The 16,077-nt window shown below is 44.9% G+C and overlaps 1 protein-coding gene across 2 annotated transcripts in view; it reads right to left on the bottom strand.

Annotated features, from left to right (window-relative positions):
- IPPK (inositol-pentakisphosphate 2-kinase) overlaps positions 1–16,077 on the bottom strand; it is a 322,707-nt gene that overhangs the window by 174,604 nt on the left and 132,026 nt on the right. For both annotated transcript variants that reach the window (XM_069643864.1, XM_069643865.1), the window contains one exon: positions 7,335–7,424. In XM_069643864.1, coding sequence (XP_069499965.1) covers positions 7,335–7,424 — 90 coding nt within the window. The remainder of the gene's footprint in view (positions 1–7,334; positions 7,425–16,077) is intronic.

Here is a 16,077-nt window from a genome sequence, read left to right as displayed (position 1 = left end):
CCTGCATGGGTCGCAGGCACGCGTGGGGAACCAGGTAAATGCCGGCATGCTTAGCAAATGCATTGCTTTGCGCACCCTTATTTGGCGACCGGGCCGATAGAGGAATTTGCAGCAACGTTTCCGAATTCTTTCCTCTGATGGAAAGGCCAACTCCTCCTGGGTGTTTAGGACAGCTCCTAGGACCTGTTTTGAGGTGCTTGGCACCAGGCTTGATTTTTTCTCGTCGATTGAGAAGCCCAATTGGAAGAGGAGGTTGATTGTTCTTTGAATGTTTAGTCTGCAAATTAAGGGGGTTTCCCCTGTGATGAGCCAGTCGTCCAGGTAAGGGTACACCGAGATTGCATCCCTGCGTGGGTGGGCCACCACCACCACCAGTACCTCTGTGAATACCCTTGGAGCCGAGGCTATACCGAAGGGCAGCACCTTGAACTGGTAGTGCTGGTTGTCCATTTTGAAAACACAAGAATCTTCTGTGCGCTGGGAACATTGAAATATGAATATATGCATCTTTCATATCCAATGTTGCCATGTAATCCCTCTTAATACTGGGCACATTGTCAGATCTTTTTTGTCACAAGGAAGTAGGTAGAATAATTACCCGTTTACCTGGTTGCCCAGGACAAGTTCTATGGCGTCCTTTGCAAGTAGAATGGCAATCTCCTCGAGAAAGATTTTCTGGTGCTCCAACGAGTGTACCTCCTGTCTTGGAGGATGGTCGTGGGGGCGCTCTAGTCGTTCTATACAGTATCCTGCGGACTCTGGACAGCACCCATCTGTCCGAAGTGATCCTTCCGATCCTTCCCATGCGTGGGTGAAGGTGGAAATGCGCCCCCCTACTGGGGATGCATGGGAGGGGAGCAGAACGTCACTGTTTACTCGGTGGCGCACCACCTCTGGCGCGGCTGTCTCTACCCCTAATGCCGCCTCTGCCCTGTCCTCTAGGGACGGCTTATGATGTTTGGAACTGATTGTTGCCCCATGAGGTGAAGCTCAAACCCCTCTGGGAGCTTTGGCCCCGAAAGTGACGAAAATTTGATTTTCCCCTCTGTCCTGAGCGTTTATTTGTAAGTTGTCTGAGAGATTTTAATGTCTCGTACTCATCCTTCGCTGTCTTTAAGGCTTCCTCCACTGCCTTGCCGAATAGTACGTCCGGCTCTACCAGCAGGTCTATAAGGGTGGCTTGGGTCTCGGGTTTGAACCCTGACTGTCTTAACCATGCATGACGCTTTATCACAGTGCCTTCTGCGATTAGTCTTCCACCATTATCTGCTGCATCAAAGTTAGTTTTCAGAATTCATCCCGATACCAACCTTCCATCTGCTGCCAGCTGAGCCAACTGGCTCTTCAGTGGTTCAGGTGTGGAGGATACTAAGCAGCTACTTGTTCCAACTGGTGGCAATTCTAGCTTGCCAAAAGAGTTGTGGTGTATGCAATTCGTGCCCGATAGGCGGAAGTGTGGGCCACTTTCCTGCTGAGAGTATATAGTCTCTCGCTCTCTTTATCGGGAGGTGCTTCAGAAGAAGCGAGAGGTGTCCCTGCCCTTTTTCTGGTGGTTGTTACTACCAGGGATTCAGGTTTTAATTGGCCCATAATGTATAGGGGATCAGAAGGTGCGGCACATAATTTTTTTTAGGAGTTACCAGCGAGGGGTCAATTCTACGCTGGACAGACTAATATAGGGATAGCCTGAGCAATGGCTCTTTTGTCACCCAGGATCTCTTCCACAAAATCCCTGTCCTCTTGGACACCTTGTATGTAAATTTGAAAATGGGCTGCAGCCTTGACCAGTACCTCGTTGAGGAGTGGTTGATTATCTACCGGTGAGGAGGAGGGTCCTCCTCCTCATAATAATAATAATAATAATAATAATGAGACCCCCGTCTGGTCTTCCATAATTTGTGGGTCTGTTTCATCACAGTATGTTGAGAATGGTAAGATTCAAAGACCAAAGGGTCTGTGACCAAATCCTGCACCTGGGCATCAGAGTAGGGTCTTTTATTAGGGGGGTTTGAGAATCCTTGGACCCCGAAGGGGCCGAGGTAGCTGGTGTGTTGGCATAACTATGAAAATAATTAGGGTCTTTCTTCGCATAACCCTGTCGATATCAGTTGAACTCCATTCCTTGGAGCTAGGGATAACTACAACCTCTTCTGTTTCTTCTTCCATACCCATGTCATGAGCAGTGGGTGGAGTAATTTTTCCTTTAGTGGGAGGGTCAGGGACCTTAGACTTTCCTACTATTTAAGGGCCTTTTGTTTCTCCTTATGATCATGGTGTTCTGAAGGCTTCTTGTGTTGTGTCTCCCCCTTTCCATGACTAGAGGAATGTTTCCCAGTGGTTTTCGGGGGCCTCCGAGGAACCCGATGCCGTACGTTGAGATTCTGAGGTTTTGGAGGAAGGACGTTGAATCTCGGGAGTAGACGTTCCGCGTCCTGACTGGGGATAGAGGTCGGAATCTTCTTCCGATGATCGGGCCTCCAGGAGTGCGACACCTTTTCCAACCGCAGACGGTTGGTCTTTGTCATGAGGCGATCTCGAACGAGAACGCCCAGAGGGGACAGAATCGTTGGACCACTCTCCCTGTGTCTTCCGTTGCTGATCGCTCGACACGCGTGTCGAATCGCGGCTGGGGCTGATGTGTGGTGTGTCTCGCGCTTATGCCATCGGGTGTTGTCCCCATAAATGAGCCGCTGGCCAGTCCTCCGGGGTCAGGGGCTTGCGCGTGGGTGTCTGAAGTCACCCCTCGGCCCTGGCCATCTGAAATGGCGGCGTTGCTGCCATTGCTAAAAAACCCTTCGGCGTCCATGCCCTCTCGTTGCCTGGCATAGTGGGTCCAGCGTTTAGTGGAGCTCTCCTCAAGTGTTTTCGGCTTGAAGAGCTTGCAAGCTCGACAGGTAGCCTCGGGATGGTCTTGTGGGAGAGACAAATTGCACGTATTGTGCTCATCTACCCAGGGGAACTTCCCGTTACACTTAGGGCAGAATTTGAAAGGCATACTCTCCGTATGAATTAATTTGGCAGCAGGCGTGTATATGTAGGAAATACATGTGGGAGCTTGTATGACCACCCCCCACCTCTTCCTACTTGTACAGGGCCGAGGCCAGAGGCCTTTCAAGGCCCAGGCCGAGGCCAGAGGCCTTCCAAGGCCCAAGGTCCGTTGGCTGGTTTCCTCGATCTTCACCAGCGTCGATCTTTGGTGTAGGGTGGAAAGAACGGGGATGTTTAAACAATTTTAGAATTAATGGCAAATGCCAAGGGAACTCCGCAACATGCGTCCGACCAGTATGGAGGAAAAAAAACAATCCGAAGGGCCTACACGCGTGAGGGATCATGGGTACAGTGTACGTCACACTAGGGATATTACTAGCACGCCCTTGTTCGACGTCCCTTTTCGAGTTTCGAAAAACAAACTAATACTGCGCAGCTTCCACTAGATGTCGGCCTATGCACAGCATGTGATCTAAGCAGATCCCACAAGCCTCAGAAAATAAATTATTTATTTATATGCAAAGATAAATAAAGTATTCTTTACAAAGCAGCAATTAGCTGTAACATTAATTCCAAGTTAAGATTCAATTCAACAAGTGAACAATAAAGCAGGTGAGTAATTCATTTATGCGTTACACATGTTCCAGCACCCAGAGGTGACGTCATTTGAGGTCAGTATGGCATGTATATAGTATTACCTTTGAAATATTGAGTTTTCAAGGTTAGGCTTAGATCAGAACAGACTGATCGGGGTTATAACAGTTAGATTGTTCCAGAGGGATGCAGGCAGTCTGTTATTCCCAGCATTAAAGTGTTCAACATTAAAACCTGTAAGGGAACAAGAACTGCCACAGCAAATTGATTCAGAAGGAGGCCTTTAAAAAGCCATTACAGCCAAAGTGCAAAGTCAAAGTTCTGATGCTCTTCTTCTTAGAAATATGTTCTTAAATAGTCAATATACAAGAGAGAGAAATCACAGCAACACAATAGTCACCGCCTTTAGAAAGCACAAGCTGTAAGGCCAATGCAAGTAAGTTGAGGTCAACTTAATGTAGGGTTAAATAGCACTCCCAAAGTTGGAGGCATCCCAAATGGCAAAAGGATAATGTACCCCAAAGTACCAATGAAATGAAGACATTGTTCCAGCTGGTTGCCTTCACAATGAAATACAGTAGACCCTTTTTTCTGGTCCTTGGTTGTGGTTACGAAAGGGAGGACGTCTGGAGGGCTCCTGCGGAAGTACTTGAGGGGGACTCAGCAGCAATGAATTTGTCGATTCAACGGCTCTTTGTGGTTTTGGTGCATTTTTCCCAGCGCCAACCAAGAACGAAAAGCTCTGGTCAGGATTTCCTTGATCCGTTGGTCCTGGACTCTGTTGAGGGGACACTGGATGCAGATTTCTTGCTTCTGTAGGGTCCTCTGGATTCCCACAAAGATCTGGCCAGATTCGGACTTCGGAAGATAATGCACTCATAGCTGGTCGAGGTACACCGGGTACAGGGCTTCTGCAGCCTTGGAAAGTCACAGAAAATCAGGGTTGCGCCAAAAAAAGTTTGAAGGATAGTTGGTCCCAGCAGCCTACGGGAAGAAGTCGTCCTTTACGGGTCTTCCTTGCCGATTCGAAAACTGGATCAGCACAGCTGCAGGGCTTCACCGGGCCCTAGGCGGTCCAGGAGGGTCCTGCTGGCATCCCTCTCGTCTTCCGATAGGATGTTGTCCTCCAGTGGTCGACTCTGCTTAGTCCCAAAAACCTCGCTTTTTATACAAGTTCCCATTCATTCACAGCCCTAGGCTGTGGGTCACACAGCAGGTGGCTGTCATCCAGGACAGCCAGCCGGCCAATTGGAACTGATTTCACTCAGGCACACCTAGAGACAAAGGAAACTGAGGTTTCTGGAGCCTCAGTCACTTCCTGCCTTTCCAGACACATTGTCACCTGGGCGGGCTTCAGGGCTGAAGCCCACCAAACTACACAAAGGACTCAAACCTGATGCAAAACAGAGTAAAAGCCCAGAATAAACTGACAAGAAGTAGTGAGAAAAAAAAGAAGAGGGGCAATTTTGAGAAAATGGTCACCCTTGGGTGCAGAACTGCAGCTGGGTTATCAGCCTCAAGATGCATGTCTCATTAGGTAGTTAAAATTAAAAAAAAAAAAAATTAAAAAATTAAAAAATAAAAAAACTTTGCCACCAGTCATTCAAGTGAGTTAGTGTAGCAAAATGTTACATGAGGAATGGGTTGAAGGAATTACTATGTAACCCTGTTAGGACAGTTTTTATGAAGTCCAAATAAGGGCTTAGTTAAACCATTCAACTGAGGCAGTACAAGACTCCACTCTTAGTATAAGGCTGTACCCCAGGAGTTCATGGTAGCGGAGACAGAGCAGCCATGCTTTTCTTAGTAGAGAGAGGACTGTAGAATCAGTACACATGAAATTGTAATACAAATGATGCAAAGAAACACAAACACAATGTATTTCAAAATAAATGACCAATTTAAATACAAGTATGCACGGATAAATCTAGGGGAAATACGTACAAACACATTATATGAGATCACAATTTTTAAAACACAGCACTATACTTCAAGGTACACAGAGCAAAGTATTAAACTTATTTGGAATGGTTACTTTCACAATTACATTCACATTACATGCAAGGGCAGCAGACCCTACCAGTTATACAGTGACTCAGTACAAATCAGACAGCCAACCAGACAATATACTTTTTGTGAATAGTGGAACACTTATTCAAGGTACAGTAAAAACCTTTTTTTTGTGATAACACAGTAATACTAGATGAGTATAACCTAAGGATGTAATATTCAATTACAGTTGCTTTTGAGATCAGTGAAACACAGATTGAGATAAGCAGTAACTGGTAACTTATTTTTTGAATGGCACACAGCTAACTCAATGTAAGTAAAAACCATATACTTTGTTTACTCTCACAAGGAGTCCAGGTTAGATCTTTCCCAACTATACAAGTGACTGATGTAGGACTTATAAGGGACAGTTAAAACCACATACTCTGGGTTAGATAACACAGGGAAAGTACACCCTAATGTTACTCTTTACTGAATGACTCAGTTATTCTATGTAGAAAACAACCTAATGATATGTATATGGCATTTACAATACACCTATACGCAAGTGTTTCAAGGTGCGACAAGGCAGGGGAGGGGAACAGAGGGAAGACAGACAACGATCTTACTAGGCCAGGTAACAGATTGTGCAAGGGCAGGGGACTGGGGGGAAGGGGAGAATTGCAAGGGGAAAGGGAGAGGGGAAGTACAGTACATAGGATAAACAGAAAATCAATAAAACAATAAAAAGAACAATAAATAAAAGTGTGGCCAGCTAGTGGCAGGGGTAACTGCAGACAACAGGTGTCAAGTGCTGGTAGGGGGCGGTAGGGATACAGAAACAGCCCCAGAGTGCATAGGTTGCCAGCGGGGCAGTGCAGGTGGGCAACTGGCGGGGAGGACACCTGAGCCCGAGGACAAAGGGTAGCCAGGTGACCAGTGCAGTTTCAGTCAGGCGTTCAGCAGGGGAGAGAAAGCAGAAGCATAGTGGAAGGTCTTGTGATGCTTCCGGAACCAGAGGTGGTTCTCAGTTTTCAGGAGGCGGATCCAGAGGGAGGCCCCAGCCCAAGAAAGATCTACCTCCAACTTGTTGCTTGGAGAAGCGACTGACCCTGAGAGAGTTGGAGGCGGATGAGCGAAGAGCTCGAGAAGGAAGGTATTTTGGAAGAGAGTTGAAGGTATTGAGGCCCCAGAAGGCCTTGTGGACAAAGCAGAGCGTTTTAAACTTGATCCTCGCAGCCACTTGGAGCCAGTGCAGAGATTACAGTCCTGGAGAGATACCATCCCTGGCCTTGAGGCCAAGGACAAGTCTCGCAGTCTTGTTTTGGATGAGTTGCAGAGGGCGCAGAGTAGAGGCAGGCAGATTTAGAAAGAGGCTGTTGCAGTAGTCCAGCCTAGAGAAAACCAGAGCTCTGGAGACAGTGAGCTTCAGGGGGAAGGAGAGGAAAGGAACAATCCCTCAGAGGAGGTGCAGCTGGTAGTGTGACTTCTTAGAGACAGAGATGTGAGGAAAGAAGGAGAGTGTGGAGTCGAAGATGACCGTGAGGTTTTTAGCCTCACAGGTGGGAGCAGGAAGAGGGCCAAGAGAGGCTGGCCAGAGAGTGCCAGGAAAGGAGGGAGCAGGTGTGCCGATGAGGAGAATCTCTTTAGTCTTCTTTTGGTTACAGTCACCATTTTTTCTTATGGACTGTACTGTGATGTGATGATTTGTGTACAGCGTTGAATAAATGCAAAAAATAAAATCATGCACCCACTTAACCTACCTTGAGATGCTGATACATGCAAAAGCGGCAAACTCTGTGCTTTATCTCCTTGCTCACACAGTTGGATACCGGAATAAACCCACACTTGGGCTGAAAAACAAAAATAATATTTTTTTACAAAAATCAGACTTCTAGTTAAAATAAGTACTCCATATCTGGTGAATAGCAACAACATATTAGAATCCGATTTAGAAATCGGATTCACAATTGTTAACCGTTTCCCAGTGACGAAGGGCAAATATTACACTGGATTCTAAACATTACAAATATGCTCCTATATGAAACACCAAACAACGTAATACAAACATCAATGACTCAATGGTTATGTTCATTGTAATGACTGAAGAAATAGTGTCTGCCTTTCTGAATAATCCCTTCACCTACCAATGCTGTAAACCCTTTGACATGAGCCTAGATATTAACCCTTGAACTGAGATTTCTCAGGTTGGCATCACCTACCAATTACTACGCGTTTTGTGCTGTCGCACCCTTCTTCAGGTAAAGATATCGGGGATTATTATTGTATTCTTAGAACAAGTAATGAGCCGGTTAACAAAGCCCTTGGTAATAGAGAAATGTGCCAGTTTTAGTACGTTTTCTTAGTGCAGGAAAGCAGGTGTGCTTACTGGTAGTTGGGTCATTGGCTGGACTGCTCACACTTTGAGAAGGGAGCAACAGCCCGAAACGCATAGCGATGCCAACCTGAGAGATCAATAATACTCACATGTTCTGAATTGTGACATTATTTTGAACCAATTGATGAGGATTGTTTTTCTTATTTGTATGGAAATAACCAAACTATGACAGCACATTATGAACTGTAGTACTATGTACTAATGTAATGAACTTCTAGATTACAAAATTGTAAGCATTACTATGTCAATAATCGAGTATAACTGAATATTGTACCTCCTTGTACATGGATTATTGAAAATATATCCATTTTATATATATATATATAAAAAAAGTATCTTGAATTTATTCGATTGAAAGACTTTTTGCATTAAGTGTTCCCTCTGCCTGCCCCTGCTTGAGATTTACTCTGCGTGCCAAACCAGGTTTGGTCCCTTTGTTAGTTTTGTCTTTGGCGGGATTCACTGGTGAAGCACGCCTGTAGCTCCAGCGTGTCTGGTAGGGCAGGAAGCAAGGGAGGTGCTCAAAACGCCCTGTGCTTAATCCCCTTGGTTACAAGAATGCACCCAAAGGTGAGTGGCTGGCTGGCCGTCCTCAGAGGACAGCCACCCGGCTGTGCGAGTGACAGCTAGGCTGCGAATGAATGGGAGAAACATGCAGAAACGGCAAGGCTTTTGGCTTGGAAGGCGGAGTCGACCACTGGACGAAGGAATCCAAAGAAGAACTTGGCCGAGACGCTTGCTGCTACTCCTGGACCGTTGGTTTGCACAGTGAAGCCCTGCTGCTGTGCTGAAGCTCTGAATTTGCCTCGACTAGAGAAACCCTGCAAGGACGACTTCTCCCCTTGAGTTGGTGGGACCAATCAACCGAAAAAGCGAACTTGTCTGGACATCCTCTCGGAGTTGGCTGTACTTCCATTGCTGCTGCAGGAACCGATTGCCAGGGAGAGGAACACCAGAATTGAGTGTCTCATTTTTAAGTCGGCCCATAGATACAGGAAGGTCCTCTGGATTCCCATGAAGCAGGACTGACCGAGCCTGAACCAGTTCAAAGTGCTGGACCGCAGATGCGGGGAAAGTCCATAAAGGTATCAGAGAATTGCAGGGGTGCCATTTGCGAGAGATCGAGGAGCTGAAACTTCAAGCTGAAGTTTGCCCATTGCTCCTGCCGACCTTCCATTTGTAGAGCAGGAGTCCCCAGACATCGTCCATCTTGTCCCCACGACTGAGGCCCAGGAACAACAGAATCTGCAGACCTACACAGGAACAGAAGCAAGCTGGAACCAATTTCTTCAAACCAAAAGGTACTGTAAAACTAAGGGCACTTACCTCTTGTTGGGTAGCCTTGATAGCTCTCAGTTGACACTTCTCTTGGATGCTCTTGCAGGGTTGCTTGCAGCTTTGCCCCTCACAAGCCTCCCAACTTGTGGCCCTACAGCGATTTCATTTTTGTCAAAGACTAACATTGTGCAAGACCTTTTACCTACCTGCAAGAAGTATTTCAGCTCACCTAGACTTTTTTCAATTAACATTGGCTATCCTGGCTCCCTGAAAGACTCTTTACCTCCGACGTTGCGATTTACCCCTCCACCCCCCAAGATTGGGTTAATTTACTTTGCATTTGAGGGTTCAAAAAGTACTAACCTGCTTAAGAATATTTGTTAGCCATCGTTTTATTCACTCATCCTTTCCTTTTCACACCAACCACAGTATTGCTCTAAATGTAGCAGTGATATATCAATGTCCACAGTGTCCTAGTTATTTAAGTCACCTCAGGGTGTAGGAAGTATCTGTGTGCCATCCCAAATGGGTATCTACTGATTTATTGAAACAGAGTGTGCAGTTTTGAAATATATTGTGTTACATATTTTGCTCCCTTCTAAAGAATGCTTAAGCAACTGGCTGTTAAATTAATAAATAATGGTTTAATCAAGAAACCTTGAGAGTGTTTATTTGGATACTTGTCACAAACTGTTGCAACCCTACAGCTCACATTGACCACTCTTGAGATAAGCATGGCTGCTCAGTCCCTGTTAGGGGGAATGTTCCAATTTTGTGCTAAATTCCTCCTACCTTAGAGATCCCCAGCTCTTTTGCTGAACTTTGAGACTTTGTACTTTGAGTTCAATGTTTTTTCTGTGTTTCTTTTGGTTGTGGAGTCTGACAAACTCCACAGGCATCATGTTTTACATTGTGTCACAGAGCAGCTTCCGTGCTGAGGCACAGGGAAGTCTTTCAGATTTCTCAAAGGTTTAAAAACCTTTCATTGGTTAAACTGTTTCCAAGAGCAGTGAAGTGACATTGACTTCACTTACATTTGTAACTTTCGAGACCCAGCACACGCTATCTTACAATAGGGTGCTGGAGGGGTTACTTAGTATCTGCTTTGTCTAGTTTCTCATGTAACCTTTTTAGGTTACCCTTTCCTCGGTGAATGGCTGGTGGCAGTGGTTTACTTTTAACTACTGTGGTGTTTTTACCACGGGCTGCGTTTGCAGCTGCAGTAAAGCACCCAAGGGTGCAATTTTTGTCAAAATGGCCCGGTCCTTTTTCACCATTGCTTTGTGGAAAGATCCTTCTTGAGATTTACTCTGCATGCCAAACCAGGTTTGGTCCCTTTGTTCGTTTTTGTCTTTGGTGGGATTCACAAGTGAACCCCGCCTCTGGCTCGGAAGGAAGCGAGGGAGGTGCCTGAAACTCCCTGTGTTTAGTCTCCTAGGAGACAGGAATGCACCCTTCGATGATTGGCCGGCTGGCTGTCCGGCAAGGACAGCCACCCTGCTGGGTGACTGACAGCTGGGATGGAATGAATGGGAGAAACCTGCATAAAAGGAGAGGCTTTTTGGCTTGGAAGGCAGAGTCGACCACTGGACAAAGGAATCTGAAGAACTTGGAAGAGACGCCCGTTGCAACTCCTGGACCTTTGGTTTACCCGGTGAAGCCCTGCTGCTGTGCTGAAGCTCCGAATTTGTATCGACAAGTCCCGCAAGGATGACTTCTCCCCTTGAGATGGTGGGACCAATCAACTCCAAAGTAAGCCACCTGACATCCTCTAGAAGCTGGTTGAATTTCCACTGCACTCGCTGCTGGAACCGAATAGCCAGGGAGAGGAACACCAGATTGTGTGTGTTGCTTTTAAGCTGGCCAAGAGCTCCAGGAAGAAGGACTGACCGAGCCTGAGCCACCTCAACAGAGCGCTGGACCCCAGATCCAAGGAAAGCCCATCTCGACAGCCAGGAACTGCAGTGTTGCCATTTGCGGTGGACGCGAGGAGCTGAAACACCAAAGTGCCACTTGTTTGAAGATTGCCGGTTGCGGTCGGTGAACGTCCCATTGCAGGATAGGAGTCCTAAGAAGTCCTACCTCTTGTCCTCACGACTGAGGCACAGGCACATTAGCCATCTGCTGCACTTTTCTTCAACCTAAAGTTACTGTACAGTCCAAGAGAACTTATCTTGTTGTGTCACCTTGCTTGATCTATTTTGAGAATCGTCTCAGCTGCTCTTGTAGAGTTGCTTATATCTTCTACTACTCACAGTAGTAACAGCTTGTGACCCTACATTTGATTCTACTTTATCTACAAAGATTGCTAAAACATTGTGCAAGACTTTTACTTACCTGCAAGAAGTGCTTCAGTTCACCTTAACTTTTGCTAACTTAGCATTGGCTGGCCTGGCTCTTCTCTCCTCTGCCGATGTATTTTGCCTTCCTTTAAGGAAAGGGTTAACAGACTTTGCATTGTTTTTTTTTTAAAGTACTGGTCAAGAATAATTGTGTGAATACTCGTCTTATTCTGAAACCTCTTTTCTTTGGCACTCATCTCAATTACATTCTAAATGCAGCAGTGATATATTAATGTCCACAACACCCTAGCAATTGAAGTCACCTGAGGGTGTAGGTAGTGTGTGAACCATCCGAAATGGATATTTGCTGATTTATAAAACTAAGAGTGTGTATTTTTTTTGTAGTGTATTTGTGTGTTGCCTTCTACTGCTCCCCTCTGAAGAAGGCTTATTCAAACTAATTGCGTGTACATTAATATGGATACTTGTCACCGTGAATCTCTGTAACTCCTCTACAGATCACACTGACCCCTCTTGAGATAAGCCTGGCTACTTAACCACACTACCAACCTGTGTAGTACAGACTTATACCAAAAGTTGTGTTCCTATTGCCAGGCGGTCAGGATTGTTGTAGTGCACCCAAAATGTACTGCAATTTTGCCCAACAGTCCCCTCTACCAATTTATGTAGTACATGCTTATGCCACTAAAACCTTCACAAGACTAAGCTCCATCAGAACAGCAATTGTAACATGCCTAATATGGACATCTTCAGTCAGAAAGGTCTGATCATGTTGAAATGTAGATAAACTGAAAGAAATCACTAGTCGGAAACCTCCCTGTTAAAGGAAAGAAAAATGAGTTGATTACAAGGTTGTTGAATCAAAGTTTGGGTAGTAGGCCTGTCACACCTACTAACCAAGGAAATGTGGAAATTGATAATGAGGATGGTAATTCAGAGTCTAACTCTAATGTTAGAGAAGAGTCAGAGGAGGGAGAGGAGTCCCAGTGTAGGAGCCCCTCTTTGCCACAGTGGCCCTTTTGCCTCAACCTAGGTCCACTGGAACACCATAAGGTCCATCACTGAGTCCAGAATATGCGTCTCGTGAAACAATTAAACTTAAATTAGAATTTAAAAGGTTGCAAGCTCAAGCTGAAGCCAAACATCAGGATATCAAATTCCGGTAAATGGAAATGAAACATTGAAATGAAGAAATTGCCTCCCTCCTAGAGTCCTCCAAATCTTGCAGTCCCAAGAGACCTCACCTGCCTAAAGAAGCTGTGAGTGTGTATGATGTGAAACTTTATAATTTGGATTGGTTGGGTGCCTTTGAATACAATCATGGGATTTGGGTCTCACAGGGAATCAGTTGATTCCTTGGCTTTTGTCTAGGCTCCCCCAGGTTGCAACTGATGCTGTAATGGAGGTGGGGGAACTTGAAAGATTGGAGTATGAGAATGTGACACTGGCTTTGATAGCCAGATTTGTGAAAACACATTTCCAGTATCTTAAGAGGTTTAGGTCCCTCAAAAAGACTGACGGTACCCCTTGGGCTACCTGGGTGAGTGAATGTTTGAAAAACTTAGATGGTTGGTTAAGGGTTGCAGGGTGAACTCCTTTGAAGGAATGAGTAATCTATTTTTGTTAGAGTATTTTTGATGCCTGCTCTCCTGAGCGGAGACAACACTAGGCTGAGTCAAATGAGATTGAGTCCAAAAAGTTAGCAAGAGCAGTTGACTCATGTGTAGCCAACAGGGCCACTCATAAGGATTCTGGGGCCACTCACAAAAAGGAGGAGGTAAAGCAGCACAAAGGTGAGAATAGAGCTAGTTCTAATTCCAACCGCCAAGAAGAGGCCCCCTAACCACATAAGAGTAGCTCCAATGGGAAACCAGGTAGGTCTAGTGAACCCCATGTCTATGGGTCTGTGTACCATATGAAAGGAGATCCCAGATGCAAGGGTAAACCTGCAGCGTTCAGCACAGCCTCTTTAGTCTTCATCCCTGAGAGAGAAGTACAAATGGCTAGTGCCCACTTTCAACTACTGGCTGAAGAAACCTTTGGTGTACAAGCCATTGTATTCTTAGTGTCCCGGGGTCTGTGTAAAAATCAGAATATGGCTGTGTATAACGCCATCAAAAAAACACAAGAGGTTGAGGGATTGAAATACCCACTTCTAACCAACCCTCACCTTTACGACACCTTTAGATACAGACACAAAAAGGTTAGAGGTGCAACAAGCTCTATTGTTACCAAATGATTGTTAGGGAGAAACCAGTGAAGCACACGAGAATATGCTTCTAGTGCATTAAATTATGAAGCAAGTCAAATATAGCAAAAAATAAACAATTTTATTCATATACAAAATAGCGCCACACAATAGTCACAATGTTAAAAGAGATTGAGGTAGGTTTTGGAGTAAAAATACAAATATGATGAAAACACAAAATGAAATCATCCAAATTAAATATTTACTCAAAACAAATAGAACAGTGCAAATTTGTATCAGACAGCAGTTGGGTTAGATTATGGGCTTGTAATCAGCTGCCCTATAATGTCAGTGGAGTCAAAAAAAAGTAATGTGCTGTGCAAATACACAATTAAACTACATCCAACACTCCATTCATTCTCACCATCACTCATTCATCCACATACTATCAACAAATACATCCAACATGTTTCTTTCCATAACATAAAGGGCATAAATGCAAGGAAATTTGTCAGGGAGTGTCTGGGGTAAATAATGTGCACTGTAGTAAGCAGTATGCAAAACAATATCATCGAGAATGTATACCAACTATTGAGAAAACAGTCTAAATTTCATAGGGTGCTCGAAAAGTGCTTAGAAAACACTTCATAAACCAGTTGCGTCCAAAATGCGACAACTGGTAAGATAGCGTATCATCTGCAATAAAAAAGACAATGGGGTCAATGTCCATTTGTCTTTTAAACATATGTCCAACAATCAATATGTACTCCTGAACTGGTAATCAGTCAGGCTAATGCTAAAACAGCAAGTGAGAAGGGAAAGCAAAGCTAAAACAAAAGAGTACACTATGACTTGTCATTAACCACAACAGGGGATCTGAAAATCTTGCTAAAGTTCTGTGATTCCGAATTCTGGCAAAATAAGCTGTTAAACTCTATGTTTCAGCATGTGGGATTCATGCATCTACGTCCTGATGGCTGAGAAAATGTCATGCGACAGGCCATCAAATAGAGGAAATGGTGTGCAAAAGGGGGGAACCCTCAGTTTGTATAGGGAAAATTCAGTTGAGAAGCACATGGAGAAACCAGTTGGGGAACTGCGCGGGGTGTCCTAATTGGGTAGAGCAGGTGCAGTTAGACAAATGCAGATCTGCGTCCGTTATTAACAACGCATTCCATTTACCTTGTATCCGATTTGCAAATCTCCCATTCAAAGTTTCTACAGATAGATCTTAACGCGGATGCTTGGAGTAGTTTCTGTGTACTGCCAACAGGCAAAGTACGTTGTGCAGTGGCTGTTAGCTCAAGGTGCTATACAGCTCAGCATGACAGTGAACTGGGAAAGAAATGGAGAAAGATATTCAGAAAGGTGCCCCCCCCCACCCAAGTATCCATGCTACAGGTCTAATTTCTGTTAGCCGTAGCTAGTTCCATGCAAGCATGACAAGCATGCCGTCGGCCGGAGAAATAGTTTACCCGAAGTGCATTCAATGCCTGGCATGGACCGGATCCTGACACGTCTGGATCCTGAAGTATGAGGTCATGTGACTCACGCAGCTGCCTAAAATACACAGTTGTAGGTCGACCGGCGTAGTTCTCCATTGGTTGGGGTGATGTACTACGTGTGCACTGGGAGAACACTAGCTCCTGTATTCGTCAACGTTGTATTGAAGTAAATGATCCAATCGTTTGGAGAAAAGAGACAGGAGAAAAAAATTGAGAGGCAAAATCCTCCTATTGCCAAGTGTAGCGGTACGCATACAAAGTCTGAATCGTCTGATACGAGCCTTACTTGACACGCGTGACAAGTCAAACTTATGTTCTATGTCTAGTAATCCGTATGTAGACCTGTGGGCTACTAGGTAGTGAGATATGTAAGCAGATGATTGAACCTTATATTGTTGGAACAGCAATGGTCATAGGCTGACCCAATGTAAGCTGGCCGCGAGTATTGGACATTGATTTGGAACATGCGTGTACATACGCAATGTGTTACACGTGAAGCCAGTCAATGTTTTCGTGGAGGCCAGAAATTGCGCTTTTAGTCAAAAAAATCATTTGGTGTTCTTTACACAATAATGTGCTTTTTTCTCTGTTAGTATCCATAGTGGGCAATAGTTTGTATAAAACGGTCCACTTGAAATCATCAGGTGTATGCATGTTTTCCACCCAATGGTCCACCATAGGGGCATTGTTGGTTCTGTTTTTTCAGACCGCTTTATGTTGTCCAATTCTAAGATTAATTGTTCTGTCAGTTTTTCCAATGTATATTTTGGAGCACGGACACCAGATGGTATAAATCACCATTGCGGAATTACAGTTGATGTGTTTATTCTGTTT

This window comes from Ambystoma mexicanum, chromosome 2p (genome assembly GCF_040938575.1).
Source record: "Ambystoma mexicanum isolate Mex_15411 chromosome 2p, UKY_AmexF1_1, whole genome shotgun sequence".
Classification (NCBI taxonomy): domain Eukaryota; kingdom Metazoa; phylum Chordata; class Amphibia; order Caudata; family Ambystomatidae; genus Ambystoma; species Ambystoma mexicanum.
This window is presented reverse-complemented; position numbering and strand designations above follow the sequence as displayed.